This window comes from Hesperophylax consimilis, chromosome 7, assembly GCF_061612785.1.
Source record: "Hesperophylax consimilis isolate HC1 chromosome 7, BYU_Hcon_1.0, whole genome shotgun sequence".
Lineage (NCBI taxonomy): Eukaryota > Metazoa > Arthropoda > Insecta > Trichoptera > Limnephilidae > Hesperophylax > Hesperophylax consimilis.
In genome coordinates, this window is record NC_142842.1 from 15,095,749 (window position 1) to 15,117,919 (window position 22,171).

The 22,171-nt window shown below is 35.2% G+C and overlaps 1 protein-coding gene across 2 annotated transcripts in view; it reads left to right on the forward strand.

Moving 5' to 3' along the window:
- The window catches only part of Src64B (Tyrosine-protein kinase Src64B), a 105,346-nt gene extending 83,226 nt beyond the window's left edge, over positions 1–22,120 (forward strand). For both annotated transcript variants that reach the window (XM_089633246.1, XM_089633247.1), the window contains 6 exons: positions 925–1,089; positions 11,170–11,322; positions 13,404–13,617; positions 15,469–15,722; positions 16,499–16,686; positions 17,697–22,120. In XM_089633246.1, the coding sequence (XP_089489372.1) occupies positions 1,041–1,089; positions 11,170–11,322; positions 13,404–13,617; positions 15,469–15,722; positions 16,499–16,686; positions 17,697–18,431 (1,593 nt within the window). In that variant the 5' untranslated portion in view covers positions 925–1,040 and the 3' untranslated portion in view covers positions 18,432–22,120. The remainder of the gene's footprint in view (positions 1–924; positions 1,090–11,169; positions 11,323–13,403; positions 13,618–15,468; positions 15,723–16,498; positions 16,687–17,696) is intronic.
- The last annotated feature ends 51 nt before the right edge of the window (positions 22,121–22,171 follow it).

The following is a 22,171-nucleotide window of genomic DNA, read 5'->3' on the forward strand; positions in this document are numbered from 1 at the left end:
CATGATAACTCAACACAGTGACAATTCAACACACTTTTAAAAAGTGATATAAAGTCATTAGGAACGATGAAATTTATTTTTTTTAACCTAACCTACTTAACCCAGTTAATAAAGTTTTTGTTTCATCACTTTCCATGACTTTATATAACTTTTTAAAGATGTGATGAATTATCATTGTGATGATTTATCCGGTCACCATAGCAATGATTTGTATCATTTTGGCACCCAGCCGAGGCCTCCTCCGCGGTCAGAGCCCTAGAACAAAATGAACACTGTCATAATAAATAATATTATTATTTAGCGAGACATGTGTACGGATTCGGCACCTAGCCGGGGCCCTCTCCAAAGTGAGGGCCCTAGTAAATTTTGTTGAAATATTTCTTTCCATATCTACGAAGTGGGGGCCGTGGGAGTTTTTTTATCATAACGACTCTTTATAAATTATCTAATTAATACTATGATTTTTTTTCCATTCCCAACTTTTATCATGATTAATTTTTGAGTTACTATGCCGTGTTGCGCCTTTTCCTTTATTATCCAACATTTCAGTCATTAGGGTAGATGTCACGGCATGATAACCCAAAAATTGATCAGGATTTTATTTTAGACCTGAAAAACTCAAATCAAATACAGGGGTAATAGCACAAACCCGAAGGATTTTAACCAATGATTCCTGAGCATACTTGGTATAAAAAATGTAAATGTCATTTTGCTGTCTGATGATTTTCAATTAAAAATAAATAAATATTTTACTATCACACGTCGCCACTGATCACACTGTTTCACATGGCAACGGGTCATGTGATACACGCTCTGTCTCGTCCGTTACTGTGCTTCTGGAGCGACGCAGGGAAGATTTATTTAGTAGAATTAAAAACAATTTAAATTTTCCCATATTTAAACACTGTATTTTTATATTTCCAGAATAAGAGGATGGGTGCCGCTAGCAGGACAGACTCCCGGGGGCTATAGTGCCCGCTGCCCACCTAAAGTGAGTCTGATTCCGCTGCGCTGGTGCCAGTGCTGCTACTGCCGCCAACATGGGCAACAAGTGCTGCAGCAGGCGCCATGATGCCGACAGACCCTTGGGTGAGCAAACTTATATTTATTTATACGAGCGTTTTTCGAATTCAGAAACCTGAACTCATAATTATTAAGTTTCTGAAATGGCCCTGAACATCACTGAAGTACATAGCAAAATATCTGTTAAAGGTCCAGTGAATGCATTTTCGAATGTTTACCTAAAATTCCAGAACATATTTCATATAAAACTTTAAAGTTTATAGTTACCTTATACATTTTCATAACTACCTGTATGGAATTAACAGATAAACCATTCATTACTTTATGCTGACTAACTTCAAATATTATATACTTTACTAGCAGACGTGTACCTGGCGTTGCTAGGGGTTATCCATAGGAGGGAGACTGTACCATAGAGGGATTTATCTGTAGGCTTTTTAAAGATATCCAATTTCAATATTTAAATATTTTTTTACCACTTGATTAGAAAACAGACTTTTATCTACTTTCTGTAATTATAATATGCATGTATAATATACAGGGTGTCCGGGGTGAAAGTGCAGTAACTTCGGGAGGTGATTCTACATGATGGTATAAGTAAAAAAGATAAATAACTTTTTTTGAAATTTCAACTACAGTTACAGTTAATACATATTTGTTTGTATTATTTCACCCGCTATGTTGTGGATCTAGATCTCTGTTTTATGTCAGGTGAAGTTTACAGATTAAATTCATTCATAATGATATAATAATTTTTTTTAATAAATAGACAAATAAATTAGTTTTCATTACTTTATTTTCATATACACAATCTACATGTTCTTCTTCTTTAGGAGTACAATAAAATAACAAATAAATCATTGTTAAAAATAAATTATTTATTTATTCAAAAAACAGTTTTTAACATAAAAAATATATTCTGCACATCTCACTAGGGCATTCCTGTATCAAGATGTGCAGCTTTACAATTACATCATTTAAAAAAATACATATATCGTCGCATTAATTCGTAGACTGCGTAACTTCAAATTTTTCGAAAATACGTTTTTAATGCCATCTGGTGTTAAAATTAGTCCCGCATCGACTAGTAAAACTCGAAAATTTAAAATAAATTTAACCTTTTAGATAAACACAAATTAGAAAACTGCGTAAAATTATGGTGCCATTTTTACTCGCGAATACTTCGTAACTCCTTAATTCAGTATTGGCCGGTGAGCCGTGCACGCTTGTTGTGTTTTTGACTGAGGAAATTTATTTACGGTGTAATAGTTTTACCGTGAAATTAACTGAAATAAGTTGATTAATCAATTTTGAACATTTTATAACCTTAATTTTAATTGTGAAGTCACGAATAGTGTTTTGTATCTGTAGTCTAAACTGACGTCTTCTGCACCGTGTGACGCTCTGCCGTAGCTCTCTTGTTTTATGTGCCTCTGCGGTTTCATAAATACCTAATAGGTCCTTGTTCTGTGATTATCTATTCTTCTTCGTCACCATCTCTTTGCAAGTGGATCTCCTCCTGATGCATATCCGGATCCGGTTCTTCACTGTCCTCTTCAAACAAACCCAAAATATTTACGGTGGAACGTGCGGCAATTCCATCTCGTCTCTCCTCAGACACAGTCCGTTCTCTGTCAGGCATCTTCCGCGGGTCAAGCACATGTCTTGGTATGCCATCTACTTCGATGTTGTTGACTGAAGTAAGTCCTGTCACCCTTCCATGCACGATGTGCATCTCCCATCTACTGGTTTAACCGCAAGAAGATCGCCCACTTAGAGCTCAGTCAATACTTCCTCTTCTATATTCACTTGCGCAGAAGGGTGTCTCCACGAGTGTGAAGTGTGAACTATACTAGACAGCGCAATACCTCGATCATCCTGACTTTTTGCAGCCAAAGATTGTACCGAAACACTGCCTGCAGGGAATCGCTTCCACTTCTGGCTGCAGTTCTTTTTATTGTTTGATGATGTCGTTCAACTATACCGTTTCCAGCTGGTCGGTATGCCGCGCAAAATCTTTGACGAACATTCCATCTCTAACACTTATCTGTAACACTGTAGGAACAAAATGCAGTACCATTGTCCATGAGAACTACTTTGGGCGGGCCTCTTTCCCGAAACACTTCTTCCAAATGTCTGATAATCGAAGCTGCATTATCTGACTCGATTTCCCGCCACACGGCAAATCTACTTGGACCGCAATCGATAAATGTGAGTAAACATTTCCTACCGAAATGAGTAACATCAACTGCCAAGCGACTCCAGGTTGTCACAACATTAAGATTACCCGCTTCATGGGATGATGGTGGAGGGTCAATTGTCCTGCATTGTACGCAGGAACGCACGCATCTATCGACGTCCTTTCTTCTCGCCTCGGGATCGACCAGCCGGGCAAGATGAAGCGTTCACTTTACTCCAAAGTGATGCTGAGCATGAAGAGTTTCTACGCTTAAAGCACATGTTTGCTCACCAGTTCCACTTTCAAGTCTCTCCCACCTATCTTCACACTCTGAGGAGTCTCTTTCACAACGTTTCTTGTCATGGCTACTCTTTGCCCGGGTCTTGCAAACCCTAGTAAGTACATCAGTTTTATTTCTACAGGACAACAAGGGTGATCGACAATGTCAGATCAAATTCTTCTACAATCTCCTTCATCAACTCCAAGCGTCACTTAACCTCTCAGAAAAAGACTTTTATTTACTGTGTGTTCCTTTGCGAACTGTCAAAACGCGAAAATTTTTGTGTTATTCACGAGTTTTGTTAAAAGCTTCATAACTCACGTTTTGGGAAACGTAGCCTCATTCTAAAAAATGTTTTGGAAAGATTATGAAATTCACTATCGTATTGTTTTGTTATACGTAAATATTTGCGTTTCTAAATATACATTTTCTGAAAACGTCAAAAATATGTAAAAATCGCTGACCATTATTTCAAAGCTGTGAAAAATGTACTTTTTTCTGAGTATCATAAAGAAATAACACTTTGTATATTGAAGAAATATAATTAAAAACTATTAGTCACCTCAAAATATTAACCGTCCAAACTAAAATATTTTTAATAAATTATTTAGAAACGCAATAAATTATGAACGAACAAGATGACAGATTCAATCGACTGAGATAATGCACCTCTACATTCCATAGATATTGTTGAATACAGACGCGTAGCGTTATTCATTATCGATACCATAGATGTGCAAAATGGGTACCCAAAACCATTTGAAATGCAAAATGGAAATGGGTCAAAAATTTTCCATTTGAAAATGCAAAATGCAAAATGGTTTTTAGAAAAGCATTTCAAATGCAAAATACCTATTTTCAAAATGCATTGAAAATGCAAAATGGTTTCTCAGGTCAAACAATCAAAATAATTATAGAATTTTTAAACAATTTTGTCATTTAATAATGGACATCAATGTAGAACAAACATATTACATGATGGTAAATCCAAAAACACCACGACTACGGATTATGAAACCACAAAAAATTTGCGCGGGACTAATGTTGCCAACGTAAAAACATAGAAACTGCTATCTAACATTTAATATTACAGCGTCATGGCCCCATGTTCAGTATTTGAATCAGTATTTTTTGTAACAATTATTTTATAAGCAATAATTATTAGCCTGAAACACTCATCCACATTGAAAAATCTCCTGATAAAAGATACATGACGCCAACGGGACATGAACCCTTGTCCTTTCGATTTCCGGTCGACAGCTCTGACCACTGAGCTATGGCGGCTTATCTCTTATCCGCGAAATAATTCAATATATACTAGTGTTTCATTCAACAATTACTGCTTGTTACATTTTTTCACCTGAAACAACCAACTTTATTTTGAATATTGAAGACAATATTAGTGATTTTTAAACGAAAATCTGAAACAGAAAAATCAGAAAAGGAAACGGTCACATCTGGGACTCGAACCCAGGACCCTTGTCTTTCCGGGACAATGCTCTACTAGAGCATTGTCCCGGAAAGACAAGGGTCCTGGGTTCGAGTCCCAGATGTGACCGTTTCCTTTTCTGATTTTTCTGTTTCAGATTTTCGTTTAAAAATCACTAATATTGTCTTCAATATTTAAATATTACAATTTGAGGTTTTACTCAATAAAGTTATTCCGAAAAATTAATAACTTTATTTTGGTTTGGCTTTATTATAGTTGGCATCATTGCTTATAAAATACTTGTTACCCGTAGTGCTATGCATAAAAAATCTTGTCGTAAACATTAGTTTACCAAAAAAATAATAATAATTATTTTTTGTAATGGTATCACTCAATTGCCAGGGCTTCTACCAGGGAGCAACTTGACAAATGTAAATTATCTCACATAGCAAGGTTGAGGACCGACTGATATTTGGGGCTTATGAAAAAAAGATGAGTGGAGATAGTAGGAAGAATGTTGCAAAAAAGCATTTAAAATGTAAAATGCATTGAGAAAAGCATTTAAAATGCAAAATGGAAAATACCTATTTTGCATTTTGCATTTCCATTTGAAATGGATTTATTTGAAATAAAGCACATCTCTGATCGATACTCTGTTTTTTAAATCGTGGCAATCCGTATACATACTAGTGATGGAAATAAATCGATTTTTGTAAAATCTCGCGCGTTTACGTGAAAAGACGTACTAATGTCTTGACCGCTATTATCATATTTACGTCTTTTGACGTTCTAATGTTCCGAGTGGTTAACGATCATCTCTGACACGACTACTCCCGGTCAGTGTAGATCTCACCCAGCACAAAACCGTCGCCGAATCTGTAATGATCTCCAGATTTTGAAGATTTCACTTGAGAGTCAGATGGAAGGAAAAGTACCAGCATTTACAAGACTTAAAACAGACATTAGAAATGGATTACCACTCCTTTAACGATAACCTTCCGCATCATTAAAATGCATCTAAATAGACTGCCTCGACATACACATACATTGTTGTGTTTTATTTTGTAAATGTAAAATTCCTATCTCCCAAATTTTCCGCTAGGTTGTTCATAAAACTGTTCGCAGAAAAGTATGTATCTTTTGTAAAATGCGTATCTCCATTCTCGGTTTTTACGTAAACTTCCTAACTCCGATTTGAAATAGAAAGCCTTAACTTACAAAAGTTTAACGATTGAAAATAAATTTCCAAATATATTATATGTTCGAAACATAAATAAAAAGAATAAGCCGTCTTTCATTTTTTTTCACTACGAGGTTTTTTGTGCCTCCTGTAAAATTTTACATTTCGGAGTTACGCATTCTACGAATTAATGCGACGATATGTAAACTTAATATAATAATAACATTAAATTTAAACCCAAAAAAGAAAAGGTTATGACACCGTTTCGAGACCTGTAGACAAAAATAAACAAAATTTTAGTAACAAATGTACGAAAAATAAAAACAAAAATGTCAACAAAAGAAGCATTGGTAAGTAAGTTGACAACAATAATATTCTTCTGTTAACTAAAGTACAAGGTACCTGTGCTGGCTTATCAGTCACAAGCATGGGGTAACCATACTAACAGTTACAACATGGATAGTATGAATAATAAATTATAAGAAATAATAAAATAACTACATAAAAATAGGTAAATAATAACCGATAGGTAAGTAAATAATATTAATAATAATATAATAAATAGTGAGTAAATAAATTAGCTAGATAATAATTAAAGTAAATAATAATACGAGAATGAAGTAGATAGTAAGTACATAATAATAATAATAACTTGCATTCTCAGACTATAAAAATTATTATTATTACCATTCGTTATTTCGGCTACTGGCATTATACCTAACTCTCTAATTAAAAATTTAGGCGTATTAGATCTATCAAAAAAATTATATATAAAGATGCAAAAGTCGGTCATTTTGAATACATGTAGGATAACAAAAGATTTTTTAAATATTTATGTTGAGGGATCAGCAGGATTTATAGGCCCTGTTAGAAGTTCTACCGAGCCGAACCCTCTGATATGAAAATATCTGGAGTCGGTGAATTATTTTCCCATTTGAGTATATATTAATGCCATCACAAAGTAACTGGTTAAAAGAACTTTTCTTTGAAAAATCAATAACGTTTAAATTATACAATTAAGGTTGATTTATAAATAAATTAAAAGGGTAATTTGAGACATGTGTGTGTTTAAGTGGTTAGAGTGTAGAATGTATGGGTATTGTGATTGAAATGTATTGCAGAAGTAAGGATCCATAGTGTTATTTGTGTTTTGAAAGTTTGGAGTTGGGTTTCGGTTTTTAATTTGTCAGGGAGAATGTTGATGATTTTAGTAGATAGATAGATGAATTGTCTTTGTGTTGATGTAGTATGCAGTTTAGGTACTTTTCAGTTTCAGTTGGTTATAGTTCTGGCGGTGGATTGTGTTGTAAGAGAGTTTTTTTTTGCATTATTAATTTTATTGTATTACCATGAGATTGTTATCCCTAGATTACAAATTTTCCTCAAATCGACTACACTGAAAAACAATTATTGTTGTGATTATGTAATGTGTTGACAAATGTTTAAAAAAAATGTTGTTCTTATTAGGCATCTAGTACTAAATATTGGTGCATATTTTTATGGATTAACAGTATATTAACCTGTTAACCGGGGAATTCCGTTTTGAATTACGCAGTATATAATGGGCGCGAACTCCTTCACTAGGATGTATCAGTACGTCACGCCCGGAGGACGTAATTTCATATTATTATTTTTTTTCATTTATGCATTATAAAAAATGAAAACATCGAATTAAAAAACTAGAAATTTTACAAACAATTATAAAGATTACAAAAAATATAAAAAAGGTTTTAATTACAGAACAATAAAATATAGCACGCAGATAAAAGAGAAACATTGAGTTTAAAAATTAAAATGTGTAAAAATTTAAAATCAATTTCCTTGTGATATGCTCGGAAATATACGTCTCGCTCGTTCCAGGGCGCAACATATATTTCAAGGACGTATTTATGTCCTACCCGTATCCGATACTGTTTACGTTTGACGTATTTATACGTCCCACCCGGTTAACAGGTTAACAAGCTTGTCTATTGTCTCAACTCTTCTTAAGGCTGCCTCCAGTATTTAATACGCTTGATCCTACCTTGTTTTCTTTGTTCTTTAAAGTATTATCCCGTTAAACTGCAATTAGGCAGTTTGTCAACAGGATGTACATGTTCAATCACAATGTAAATATGTATAAATAATATCAATACTAATTATAAATATACATAATATTGTTACTAATTATAAAATATTCAAATTATTATTGACCTCACACGTAATCTAAAATATCACTAATTAATAACAACTATTGATTGATACTGATGACTATATAAAATATCACTATTTATGAGCCATGTTTTCAGCATATATCTGAATTTGCTATTTGGAAATTTGCAATTTTTGATATAACTTGGTAACATAATAATTTTTTTGGTAAACTAATGTTTAACACAAGATTTTTTATGCATAGCACAAAGGGTAACAATTATTTTACAAGCAATAATTATTCGCCTGAAACACTCATCCACATTGAAAAATCTCCTGTATTTCACCTAAAAATGTAGACAATTTGTCTTGACGCCATCTAGTGAGAGAGTTAGCACTTACAATGCCTTTCTCATATAAAATAAAGTTGGTTGTTTTCAGGTGAAAAAATGTAACAAGCAGTAATTGTTGAATGAAACACTAGTACCTAGATATTGAATTATTTCGCGGATAAGAGATAAGCCGCCATAGCTCAGTGGTCAGAGCTGTCGACCGGAAATCGAAGGGACACGGGTTCGAGTCCTGTTGGCGTCATGTATCTTTTATCAGGAGATTTTTCAATGTGGATGAGTGTTTCAGGCGAATAATTATTGCTTGTAAAATAATTTATTTATTTATTATTGGATAATTTGTATAGCGCCGCTTTTGTAAGATATCACCTCAGGGGCGCTTTACAGTTGATGCAGGTATTACAGAAAATATAAATATTACAAAAATAGAGTGAAGTTAAGTTAAGTAAAATGAAGTAAAGGAACAGGTGACACGAAGATAGAAGATGGAGACTCTGCAGCAAGAATCCCAGGTGGTGAAGAAACTGGTCCAGCTGCTGCAGCGAAAGAGTCCACCGCGTCCACCAACAGTGCCAGCACGAGGTTCGTCATCCGTCCAGGTATGTGTCTGCTGCTAATAGAGCGCTGACACACTATCCTCTCACAGATACCAGACCTTGGCAGCACCGCTGTGACGTTCTACGAAGATAGAAGATGGAGACTCTGCAGCAAGAATCCAAAGTGGTGAAGGAACTGGACCAGCTGCTGCAGTAAGAGAGTCCACCGCGTCCAACAACAGCGTCCAGGAATGTATCTGCAGCTAATAAAGCGCTGACACCTCACATAGATAAGAGACCCTGGCAGCACCGCTGTGACGTTTGTCAAGTCCATCATTTATCTCCATGTAATCCTGTTCCTGGTAATTGTTGAAGTGGTGCATTCTGTCCGCAATAAAAAGACGGTTGGGTAATAAATTGCCCTGGGCTTAGTAAAAAACTTGCCAGTGTCCAAGCTTGCCCAGTTTCCGAGAATTTTGTTGAAAACATCTGGAGTGCATTTACCGGTCGCCGTTCGTTTCGAAAGTCCGATATTTTTGAGCAAATTTCAGAATATTCACTTTAAAACACTGCACTCAAATCACATATTATAAAGTTCTAATAATTATTAAGTTTATTTTTATTTAAGTTCAAATATTGATGGATTGATTTTAAAAATAATTTCAAAGGGATGTTGCCTCATTTCCCTTGAAAATACTAAATAAACACAAAGCGGTTGGAGGAAGCGTTAGGACGCGTCCTGCTGCCACGAAGGGCGCTACAATACTTGTTACTTAGTAACATGTTGGAACATTTCTAGGGTTCGCTGTTCATATTTATTGCTATATTTTGGAACAAGCATGATGCCTTCATTCTTTCTGAACCTAATGTTGTGTTCATGTTCCATTTTCATCTCATATTCAGAGTCAGATATATGTATACTGAATATTTTGTCCCATAGTAAGACCTGCACAGGCAAGGTATTTATGTTTCGATGCAACAATAAAATGTTTCGTCTCTGTGAAAAGTATTTTTTAAAACTATTCATTTTACCATAGAATTTTGTACCGATTGTAATTTTGGATGGTAATTTAAATTAGTTTTGAGTGTACCCAAGTTGTTATTCCATAACGAAAGGTTGATTTTGCATGTGATAAATAAATATTTTTTTAAATATTCACAGGAGATCCCTTAGGCGTATATGTGGTAAAACCATGTAAGATCGTGTGAGAAATGTGGAGGTCCCCAAAGAGTGCAAGGCTGATGTAAACGTAATGAGTAAGATCAAGAAAGCGACCCTTAGATGGTTTGGGCATGTGGAGCGAAGAAAGGAGTGTAAGGAGAATATACAATGCAAATGTGAATGGTAGAAGAAGTCGGGGACGCCCGAGGAAGACATGGCACGACCAAGTGAATCAGATATTTGAGTCGGGCCATGTCAAGATTCAGAATAATAGAAGAGTATGTGTGAGACGATATATGAATGTGAATGAGGCAAGGAATGTGTGCCAAGATCGAGTTGTTTGGCGGTCCGTCCTCTCTGCCTACCCCTGCGGAGAAACGGCGTGATGGTTAGTTAGTTAGTCATTTCACAGGAGTGAAAACTTCGCCATTATCGCTCTGTCTTTTTTACAGGTTTTCTTTATTTGAATGTCCCATTTAATATTACAATCAACAGTCACTCTTAAATAAATGTATAATTTACCATTTCAATTTTATCACATATGCAGGGCTGCGAAATGTTTTGATGAATACATGTAAAGTTATGAGATATTATTTCAGCCGAAATCGGAACTGAAGCATGTGGAGATCGTATGTAATTCAATTTGGTTTTTTTATGTTATAAATTGTGTGTATCAATGATTGTACATAATCAAATTATTTCACTTATTACATAGAGTACCACCAGGGCCGGTCCTGAGCCAAACGGCGCCTGGCACTAGTTGTCAGCGCCTTGGCTCCTTGGCAAGTCAGTGCCAGAGCGGATTGCTCCAATTGCACCTGCGCAGGGCCGGCCTCATGTGCCACATTAATATTATTTGTCTGCGCTATTATTCTAACAATCCTCCAATTTTTGTTCTAGTGTACCCCGCTTTCAAGAAGAATGAATCTGGCTTCGGAGGGGTGGGTTTGGGGGGAGGCGTGGGGGGCACCCTTGAGACCCGCTATACAGGGGAACCCAACAACAGGATAGGCAACCGCAGAGGGGCGGACATTGTGCGAACTAGGACACCCTGTAAGTAACAAAAATATTATATCGTCAGCGAATAAACAATAATAAGCGACATACAGTCAAAAATCACTTTTTTATGAAATTCGAATGCTCCTCAAATGTTTCTGTCTCTCCCGCACAATTAGATTTTTGGCATTTGGGCAGTATTTTTTATTCGTTGACATATTAATTGTTGTTATTTTTAGCCATTCAGAAATAAACAGATTTAACCCTTTCATAAATAAAACCATACTATCATAATTAGTCCAGTAACCATGTACATCAGACCTTGCGTCAAATCTGCTAGTTCTCATTTTTTTCTGAGTTGTTTATGATGTTGGCCCAGCGGTTAATCCAAGTTTCCGACCTTGAGCGCCAAATGCAACATTACAAAAATCATAAAACCACAACATTTTGTACCTTTTTTCAGCTTTTGAAGATTGTAACCCTGAAGGACTAGTTTTCAATCATAACCATCTCACACGTTTTTAAAGTAGACTAAATTTGCTACAATTTGAGCTTAGAACCGTCTCTGTAGACTCAGTAGTTTCCAAAATAGCTTTCCAAAATTTATCAATTTTTTGAACTAGGAAATTTTTTGCAATATTTATTTACTCTGCGGGAATTTGACAATCTTGCATTAATCAATCAATATGGTATCATTATTATTTTAGACAGCTACATTTTAAGTGACTGACCGCTATCTCTCCCTACCACCACCCCCTCCCTCTATATCCCCACACCACTCCCCCCCCTCAAGGTCAGGCTCTTCGTAGAACATCAGAGACCATCAGTAAAAAACTAGCCCTTCAGGGTTAAGATTGCCAAAAACTGAAGATGCGTAGAAAAATTTGGTGGTTTTTTTTGATTTCTGACAATGTTCCGTTCGGTTCTCGTGGTCGTAAACTTGGATTATTCATTGAACCAACATCATAAACAACTCACAAATAATCAGAACTACCAGATCTGATGCAAGGTATCCCCTATCCCCTTTCAGGTGACAAGGTTACTAGACTAAATGGTTTGACATCTAATTTGTAAGCCAATCTTCCAACTAACCAACGCTTACTTATTGCTGTTGCTACCACAAATTTAAGTGTACATCTGTATTTTTACATAAGTAAATTTTTTAATTGACTGACCCCTGTTTGATGGACAGTTTATTTTGACAATAATTATAATAGGTAAATTGTAATTATTGTTAAATAAAATTATTTGCATAAATTGACCATTATACACACTCTTAAGTGCACATTTAACACGTTGAACACCATGTAGGTCACCGGTGACCTCATAAGGAAAATCGTCATTTTTCTCCCATAGCACCATGACGGTCACTGGTGACCGCAGTTAATTTTCTTGATTTTCATGGAAAATTTTGGTCAAAAAAAAAAAAAGGAATACGTTTTGATGGTCGCCGATGCCATCTGAGTATTTTTTTTTCAAATTTAAAATGGTAATTTTTCTTCATTTCCACAATGGCGTTCAACGTGTTAATTGTTATTTAACCTGTCCATTTTTTAATTGAACTGATTATTTGATATTCAAAATATAACCATTATTATCAGTTTTATAGTAAATAATTTATTTTTATTAGATTTTAACTTTTTTTTTGTCAAGACTTGTTTATTTAATAAATCGTCCCCATAGAAAGTCGAACATAGAATATTTTTGTTGAATATCGTCCAAATGGTGATTTATAGCAAGAAAATAGCTAAGTCAAATAAAATTATTTTACATACTAATCTTTTAAATAAATCTCCCTGCGGTCCACCTCTAACCAAGTGACCATTACTGTGTTTCACTGCAGGGTTAGGCAGAGAGGATGGACCGCCCTACAACTCAGTCTTGAATCTTATTAAATAATTGTTCGGTCAGAGGCTGAGTTGGCAAAAGCTTTGGGCTCCCACCCAGGCATGCTTCTGATGGTAGTAGAAATTTTTCAAATACCTATTTGTCAGGTTATTCGTAACCAGGGAAGGTTTGTGTTATTATTTTTTATAACCGACCTTGAATGAATAGAACCCATAGAAAGATAATTTTATTTGGTTTATTATTTCCACCATGTATGTAGTTACAAGATGTATATTATGTATTACACCCAGCTCACGCTTCCAAAGGCTCACGGCGTGTGGTGAAGGCGCTGTGCGGATACGCGGCGCGTGCCGACACAGACATCTCGTTCCGCAAGGGAGACCGCATGGAGGTGCTCTCCGACACGGAGCCCGACTGGTGGCGGGTGCTCCACCTCACCTCACGCCTGGAAGGGCTCGTGCCCGTCAACTTTGTTGCTGAGGAAAGCTCCGTGGAGAGCGAAGAGTGAGTTTTTTTTTCCAATGATTTATCTGGATTATATCAGCCAATTAGACCAAAACCTTGCTATACATGGTGTCTGGAAACTTGTAGTACAAGCAGGAAACTGGTAAATCTACATCACATAGAAAAATAAAAAATAAAAAAATTTTGATGTGGGCATTTAGATTTTTTAACTTAAGGATTAAAATTCATTTGGAGTCGATCTTTAATTTCGAATCTTTAATGTCGGGTCTGATCTTGTTTAGGCTAAACCGCCGACCGAGTTATTATTTATTTGTCGGGCCATTGGCTAATTAATAATTCGGTTGGCGGTTCAACGGGTTTCCAAAGTCGAATCGTGTGGAGGGCCTTTGAAAAACCCTATTCACAAACAACAAAAAAAATTCCTAGAAATGTAAAAAATAGAATTTTGCTAATAAACCACTAAAATCCGTAAAAGTATTAAAAAACATTTTACGATAATAATCATTCCAAACAGCTTACCCGAGTGCCGTATTTTGTCCAATTTTGAAGGCGTTTGTTTTTGCCTGTTCTCTTCTAAGGTTAATGTAATCTTAATCTTTTTAATGAGTACTTGAAGAAATATCGGCGATTCCTTATCAAATTCTCAAAATATGACTTGGCAAGCTTAAAGTGTCGCATTTTCTCAAAGTCTGCGGATAAAAACATCAATTGAGTTGTGGAGTTTTCTGAAAAATTTTGCAGGTTTTAATTCATTCCCAATGAGTGATTGAAATACACCGAAAGTATATAAGTCAAACTTGGTTATAACGAGCACGAGGGGACCGACTACATTTGCTCTTTACTCGTTTAATAGTCTTCATTTCTGGTTTTCACCATTGAAGTAATAATCATGTATTGTTTCATTGTGCTTTCACACAAACGTAGTATTGAATTCCGTAAGTTTAAACTTAAACTTTAGGGTGCACAGTTTACACCCGCTCTGTGCAAGCGGGTTCCCTACAGAGCATCGGACCATCCCATTTACGCTGCATGTCCTAAACTATATTAAGGAACTTAAACTAAGGAACTAAATTTGAAGAACCGGTTTGCTAACACGAAATTTAAAAAAAATCTGCATTTCGCTGTCAACCCACTTCCTCTCAATGAAAACAAAAATATCCTCTTGAAGGTTGCGGGCTGTTGAAAAATAGGCAAAGCGGCCTTTCTGCTGAAAAAGTTGTACATCTTTGTGGTAAAGCTGCAGGGTTGTAAGTACTCATAACTAGGTACCTTCATAAACATATTTATTGGTTTTTAAAACAATATTGACGATGAGTTGTTATTACAAGACGTAAAACTACATAAAAAGGGAACAAATTTGCAATGTTCAAATTTTGCATGACTTTTGCAGATTTTATGACAATTTTACATAGTTCTTGACGGATAGTAATGTTTCACATAGTCGTCTCAGGTAGTGCCATAAAAATATGAATCCGTCCCTGACGGAATGGGAAATACCCGCCAGCCGCCGTCGTGCGCCAGGCAGCTATGCGGCCCCTTTTTTTAAAATTATTACTTAAGAATGGTGTATCAGTAAATTTTGACCTCGTTATAAAAGCCAACAATTATATAATGAACTAAAATATCATTACGTAATTGCTCTTTATAGCCGTGATTGTTATAACCAAGTTTTACTGTAATATTAATATTTTCACTAAATATCTAAATTATTCAGATATTTAGCATAAAATGTAAATTATTTTTATATTCAGGTGTTCCAAACAGTTTTTCTCTAGATCAAAAAAAAAATCACCCAAGACTCGATCATTGTTCACCTTTTTTCAAAAAACTTTATTGACAACCCTATTAACAACTGATTGCGATGCAAATGAATCATCCGTTTGATTCCAGCTGGTTCTTCCCCCTGGTGTCGCGCAAGGAGGCAGACAAGCTGCTGCTGGGTGCCGAGAACCCACGAGGCACCTTCCTGGTGCGCCCTGCCGAGCACAACCCCCACGGCTACTCACTCTCCGTCAAGGACTGGGAGGACGGCCGCGGCTACCACGTCAAGCACTACAAGATCAAGCCTCTGGACAGTGGGGGATTCTACATCGCCACCAATCAGACCTTCCCCAACCTGCCGGCTCTCGTCCTATCTTATACCAGTGAGTAGATAATTTGTCATACTTGTATTATTATTATCTTACTTTTGTATTGTCATTTAGGGTAAAACTTGGTTATTCCGTGATGCTGAAGGCCGGTACTTAAGTTGGTTTTTAAGCTAGGCTTGATAGATATTTACGCTCGTCAAGTTGCTTTCTAACTGATAAAATTCCAACTGATAAATGTATACTGAAATACCGGCCCTACCTTACTCTGTGATATTTTAAACTTGTTTATTGTGGAGCTCCAATATGAATATGTTTGCATCAGAGGAACATATACAGGGTAGGGTGTCAAAGTGCACTAACTTTGCGAGGTGATTTTAAATTATGGTTGGTAGAAGTAAAAAAGATACATAAATTTCATAATTTTTTCCCAAACAAAAATATTTTTCCATAGAAACTATTCAACATGTTCTTACCTGAAAACTATCTTAAAAGGATGAAATTTCGAAAAAGAGTTTTAATCTTTTTTACTTGTAACCATCATGTAGGATCATTTTTACTTGTAGAATCATCTCCCAAAGTTAGTGCACTTTACGCCTAGACACCTCGAATATTTTAATACAAACATAATATTATATTTACTTATTTAAATATTATGTAGTGCCTAAAATAATGTTTTTATATCACTCCTAAAATTGCATTCCCATCTGTATCTGTGACAGCATTATACCTGTAAGTCAGTGGAAGTTATGTGTGTATTATTACCTAGTTCCATATCCTGTAATCCTTAGTTCAACCAAGGGATACTAAATAATATTAATAATTATTTTCAGAAAATGCCCTGGGTCTGTGCCACGTCCTGGCCAGGCCGTGCCCCAAGCCCGAGCCCCAGATGTGGGACCTTGGCCCCGAGCTGAGGGACAAGTGGGAGATTCCCCGCAGTGAGGTGCAGCTCATCCGCAAACTGGGCCAGGGTAACTTCGGGGAAGTCTACTACGGCAAGTGGAGGAACAATATAGAGGTAGGTCCAACAGAAGCACTCTTAAAAATTATATAAAAAATATTTCTTATAAAAGTTTACATAAAATGTTTTGTGAGAAAAACAGAATGCAATAGTTATCTAAATGTTAGTTTGTTGCTGTACCTCATCAAAGAAGAGACTGCCTCTTGTGCTTGGTGTGGGATTTTCAATTTGCTCATACAATTAATTTGTTTATAATATTTTAGTTAATGGTGTTATTTAAAAAAAATTATGAGTGAATGACTATTAGATAATAGCACAATCTTCTTATGATGTGTAAATATTACTTCTATTAAAAAGTTAACAATATTAAGGACGGGTTGTTTCGGAGAATTTGAACAATTCATCAAATTTCAACGTTCATTTTCGGGTTCTGTGAAAGTCCTATTCAAGTTCTGTTATTATATCCTTGTAGGCTAGTTGCTTGAAAAAACTGAAATAAAAACAGAACTTGAAAAAATCTTTCACAAAACTTGAAAATGAACGTTGAAATTTGATGAATTGTTCAAATTCTCCGAAACAACCCGTCCTAAGTTGTACGAAAATTACTTCTATTAAAAAGTTAACAATATTAAGTTGTTCGAAAATTACTTCTATTAAAAAGTCACTTAGTTGTGTTTGAGTAAAAGTAGGTACACACTCTAGTGTTGCTTTAATTTTTTAATTTATTGTTATTTGTATAACTATTTTTTATTTTCTGTAAGCAGATTATTAAAATGTTTGATTCCCGTACGTATGTTTGATTATCATAAGATTCTCCCCAACCAATAATTCGGTAGTGTAGGGATGAGTGGACTAAAGATATCTATTCTACTTTTCATAATTTGAATATTCTAAAGAGTGTTTTGATTAGGAATCTGGAGGTTTTTTTTTAAGATAACTAAAATAAGATCCTTCCCTACCAATAATTCGGTAGTCTAGTATAGTAATGAGTGGACTAATGCGTAATTACATTTTAATTTGACATAAAATGCATAAGGTTAATTATTGTTTTTTTTACTTTCTCTCAGGTTGCTGTAAAGACATTGCGTGAAGGCACCATGTCAACTCAAGCATTCCTACAAGAAGCAGCCATCATGAAAAAGTTCAGACACAAGCGCCTGGTGGCTCTGTACGCAGTCTGCTCTCAGCAAGAGCCTGTGTACATTGTCCAGGAGTACATGAGCAAGGGATCTCTGTTGGAATTCCTCAGGAACGGTGAGGGCAAATTCCTACAGTTTGAAGACTTGATATACATAGCAGCTCAAGTTGCTTCTGGAATGGAATACTTGGAATCTAAACTCTTAATACATCGAGATTTAGCTGCACGAAACGTGTTGATCGGTGAGAACAATATCGCCAAAATATGCGACTTTGGTTTGGCTAGGGTTATAGAAGACAATGAGTACTGTCCCAAGCAAGGGTCCAGGTTCCCCGTCAAGTGGACGGCCCCCGAGGCCATTGTCTACGGGAGATTCTCCATCAAGAGTGACGTCTGGTCATACGGCATACTGCTCATGGAACTGTTCACTTACGGACAGATCCCATACCCGGGCATGCACGGCAGGGAGGTCATTGAACAAGTGGAGAGAGGACACAGAATGCCCAAGCCGTCGGGTCACCACCTACCGGATGACATCTACAGGTTGATGCTGCAGTGTTGGGACGCTATACCGGACAAGAGGCCAACATTTGAATTCTTAAACCACTACTTCGAGAGCTTCACAGTCACTAGTGAAATCCCATACCGGGAAGTTCAAGACTAAATTATGATGAATCAAATCAATTTTGGTGCTTGCATTACTTTACTTTGTGATCAAATGTAATTTCCATGACAGTGTTTACAAATTTAGAACAAAGTGACTTTTGTGGGTTGAGTTAATGTGATGACATTGTTGCACAACTTATTTCAGTTTTACTTTTACAAGAATAAAAACAGCAAAACATTTTAATTATTATTGTGTTAATTTGTGCAAAGTCATAACTTTGAATGTGCCATTAACGTAGATAACACTGTATTAAAAAACTTTAACAATTTGTAAATGTAGAAGTTTTAATCCAGCAGAACTGTATTGTACTTAATGTATAAGGAATATTATCCACTTTTTGCAAATTTTCATCAGTTTTAGTTTTTAAGCACAACTTTTAATACCACTTATTTACTGGAACTATTTATTCTATTTTATAAAAGTGTAATCATTATTGAGCACCTTAATCCATCTACATTCTTTTATCTTTTTATCAACAAAGTCTCCACAGCTAATCCATCAAATTCATTCCATATCGAAAGACTGAAATGAAAGATGAAAATTTGCAAAGTTTTACTGGCTTAACTTTTTTGTTTTAAAATAATTTCTTGATCCTACATACCTATATTATTGTCAATAATGACCACAGTGATATCATAAGAAAAACTTTTAAAAAAATTATGTACGCCCAAAAGATATAAATTCTCTTTTTTTTATCTCCTCCAAATATATTTTTAATTGTTCATATTGAGTTTCTTTTTGCTGTAGGAAGTTCCTAGTTTAACTTCCAATAGAATTGAGACTAAGGACGGGTTGTTTCGGAGGATTTGAAGAATTCATCAAATTTCAATGTTGATTTCCGGGTTCTGTGAAAGTCCTATTCAAGTTCTGTTATTATATCAGCATAGGGTAGTTGCTTGACAGAACTGAAATAAAAACAGAACTTGAAAAAATCTTTCACAGAACCTGAAAATTAACTTTGAAATTTGAAGAATTGTTCAAATTCTCCGAAACAATCTGTCCTTAGAATAGTTTTTGACGTTCCTATTATAATTCAATTCACCTTTGTATAAAGTTGTATATCTTTTAAGGATCGAGGTGATGTTGTATGTTCATTATTAATTATTATTGTATCTTTAAATACATTGTGTTATTATTTTAGAAAAATTATAAAATGAAACCAAAGACAATTTAGGTCAAGTTTATTACATTCCTGCCATGCATTTTTACTTATGAATATTAAGATGTTTGTATGTATTCACATAATAATTTATACATTTAGTTTTGAACATTGAACATCAAATATATAAATATATCATCTACAATAATTGTTTAGTAAAGCTGCTGTGTTTGTGTGAACAATTTCAAACCGAATTATCAAATGAAAACTCATCTCAAATAAATTTTCTTGTAGATATAACTTTGCTTTCATATTAAAATAATACTTTGTAATGCTAATATGGTCCAATGGTGGCTGCTACACGTGTAAGTGTCTTATGTAAGCAGCTTATGGCAAAATTACCAATGTAAACGAATGACACTGTAGGTTACTTACTGTTTTTATAGCAACTAACAAAAGTCAAGTCGTAAGTTGCTTGAGTTTTTGACAGGTCAAGTTGAGACACTTATGGTAAATTAAATGTTGGGTTTTCATACGTGTTTTTCTCCATAAAATACATAATTTTATTTATTTGTCACTAAAATCTGAGATCGACTTTTTAAAAAGAGGGTTAACTAACCATCACGCCGTTTCCCTGTAGGGGTAGGCAGAGAGGACGAACCGCCAAACAATTCGGTCTTGGCACACACTCCTTGCCTCATTTACGTTTGTATGTACTCATCTGTTATTCTATCTCTTGACATGGCCTGAGTCAAGTATTTGGTTCACTTGATCGTGCCATGTCTTTCTCGGGCATCCCTGACTTCTGCTAACACTCACATTCGCGTCATATATTTTTTTTACACTCCTTTCTTTCTTCATCCGCTCTGCACGAACAAACCATCTAAGCGTCCCTTACTTAATCTTACTCAATAAGTTTACACCAGCCTTGCATTCTTTTCGAATCTCCACATTTCTCACAGGATCGTACATGGTTTTACCACACATATGCCTCAAGGACCTCATTTCTTCAGCATTCGGTTTTAATGGGTTAAGGATATGCAATTTATTTTGAAAACAGTATTACAAAAAATAACCCTAGATAAAACACAAATAAGTAGTAGTATAGTATGGTCATTTGACTGGTTTATTGCAATATAACATTTTATTATTTATGGAGATTTTCTGTTTCACTTAAATCATTTTTTGGCATCCTTAATTTTATTTGGCCTGTTTAAATGTTTCTAACCCATGACACACTTCAAAGACAATTTTGTGATTATTTTTGATAACATTGTTTAAATTCAAGGTCATGGACTTTATGTAGGTATGTACAAAAAATCCAGGAAAATAAACAGATTTCGTGAAAAGTCTAGTATGCTTCTAGTACTCGACTTTTTACCAACTGACAGATCAGGTGTCAAAGTCAGCATAAAGCCATTGACGCAATCAGTTTAACCTGTTGAAGGCCAGAGCATAAAACAGAAAAATATTTTTTCAGCCTTCATAGAGGCGCCATTCATAAAAATCAAAAATGGAACCTAAATTTTTATTAGCCCACACAATGCTGATTTTGTTTTTCATACATTTTTCGAAGCATTAAGGTCAAAATCACATCACAACTTATTCTAACAAAGATAATATTAGAATGCTCGCATGTTCTCCGGAGACCCATCGGCAGTCCACTGGTTAAGGGAAGCCATCTTACCGCAAATAAACTTACATGTGTGTCGGTTGCTGTGAGCACTTACATAAATAAAACTTCCAAACAACTTACGTGAGCATTAATTACTCCAAGTTGGTCGAATACGTAAACACACATGTAAGTAACTTCTCAAAAAATTAAAGCTGTAAATTTAACTTACGAGTGTAAAGCTAGCCTTAAACTGAGACTATGAATCCCCAAAGCCATACATGTAGAATACAGTAGATGGATCTGTCACCTGATTTGAATTGTAACAATTACGTCCCGCAGAATTTTAATTCAGACTCATCTATTGTGTTCTATATCAATGTGTGAGGCCTAAGCAGTGTTGCAACAAACATACATTGGACATATTAAAATTGACTGATTTTCAGTTGATCTCTTTGTATATATCATAGTTAGTGTGTATTTAATTAGTATGAATGATTTGATCCGGACAGTAAGTTTGAAGCAGGGGTCTGCCACAAGAAGTAGTGGCAAACTGTTGATTTGTAGAGTAATAAGTTGTAACCAAGTGACTGTGCATTATAATTAGGTAATGCGGTATATCTTGACAAGGCAAGTATACGTAAATTTGACTAGGATTAAATAATTGTGAATGCAAGTCCCTCGTAGCTTTGTGCATTAGCATAATTTTTCACATTATTTCTGTACAAAGTCTTATGCTTTTTAAGTTTAAGTGGATTGCTAGGGGTATTTTAATGTGATCGTAAAATTTAAAAATAAAGTTCGTATTGCAATTACTATTGATACTATATTTCAACGTGTGTATTATATTTTTACTTTAGGCTTCAGCTAAATTATTCCCCTTTTGTTTACTGAAGATCGTGTTTAGAATTACTGTGCATTGCCTTTTTATGTACGCAAGTATAAGCAGAATTATTTATCTTCATTATTATTGGATAATTTTATACATAACCGTTTAGTAATTAAATCACCTTGAGGGTGGTTCGT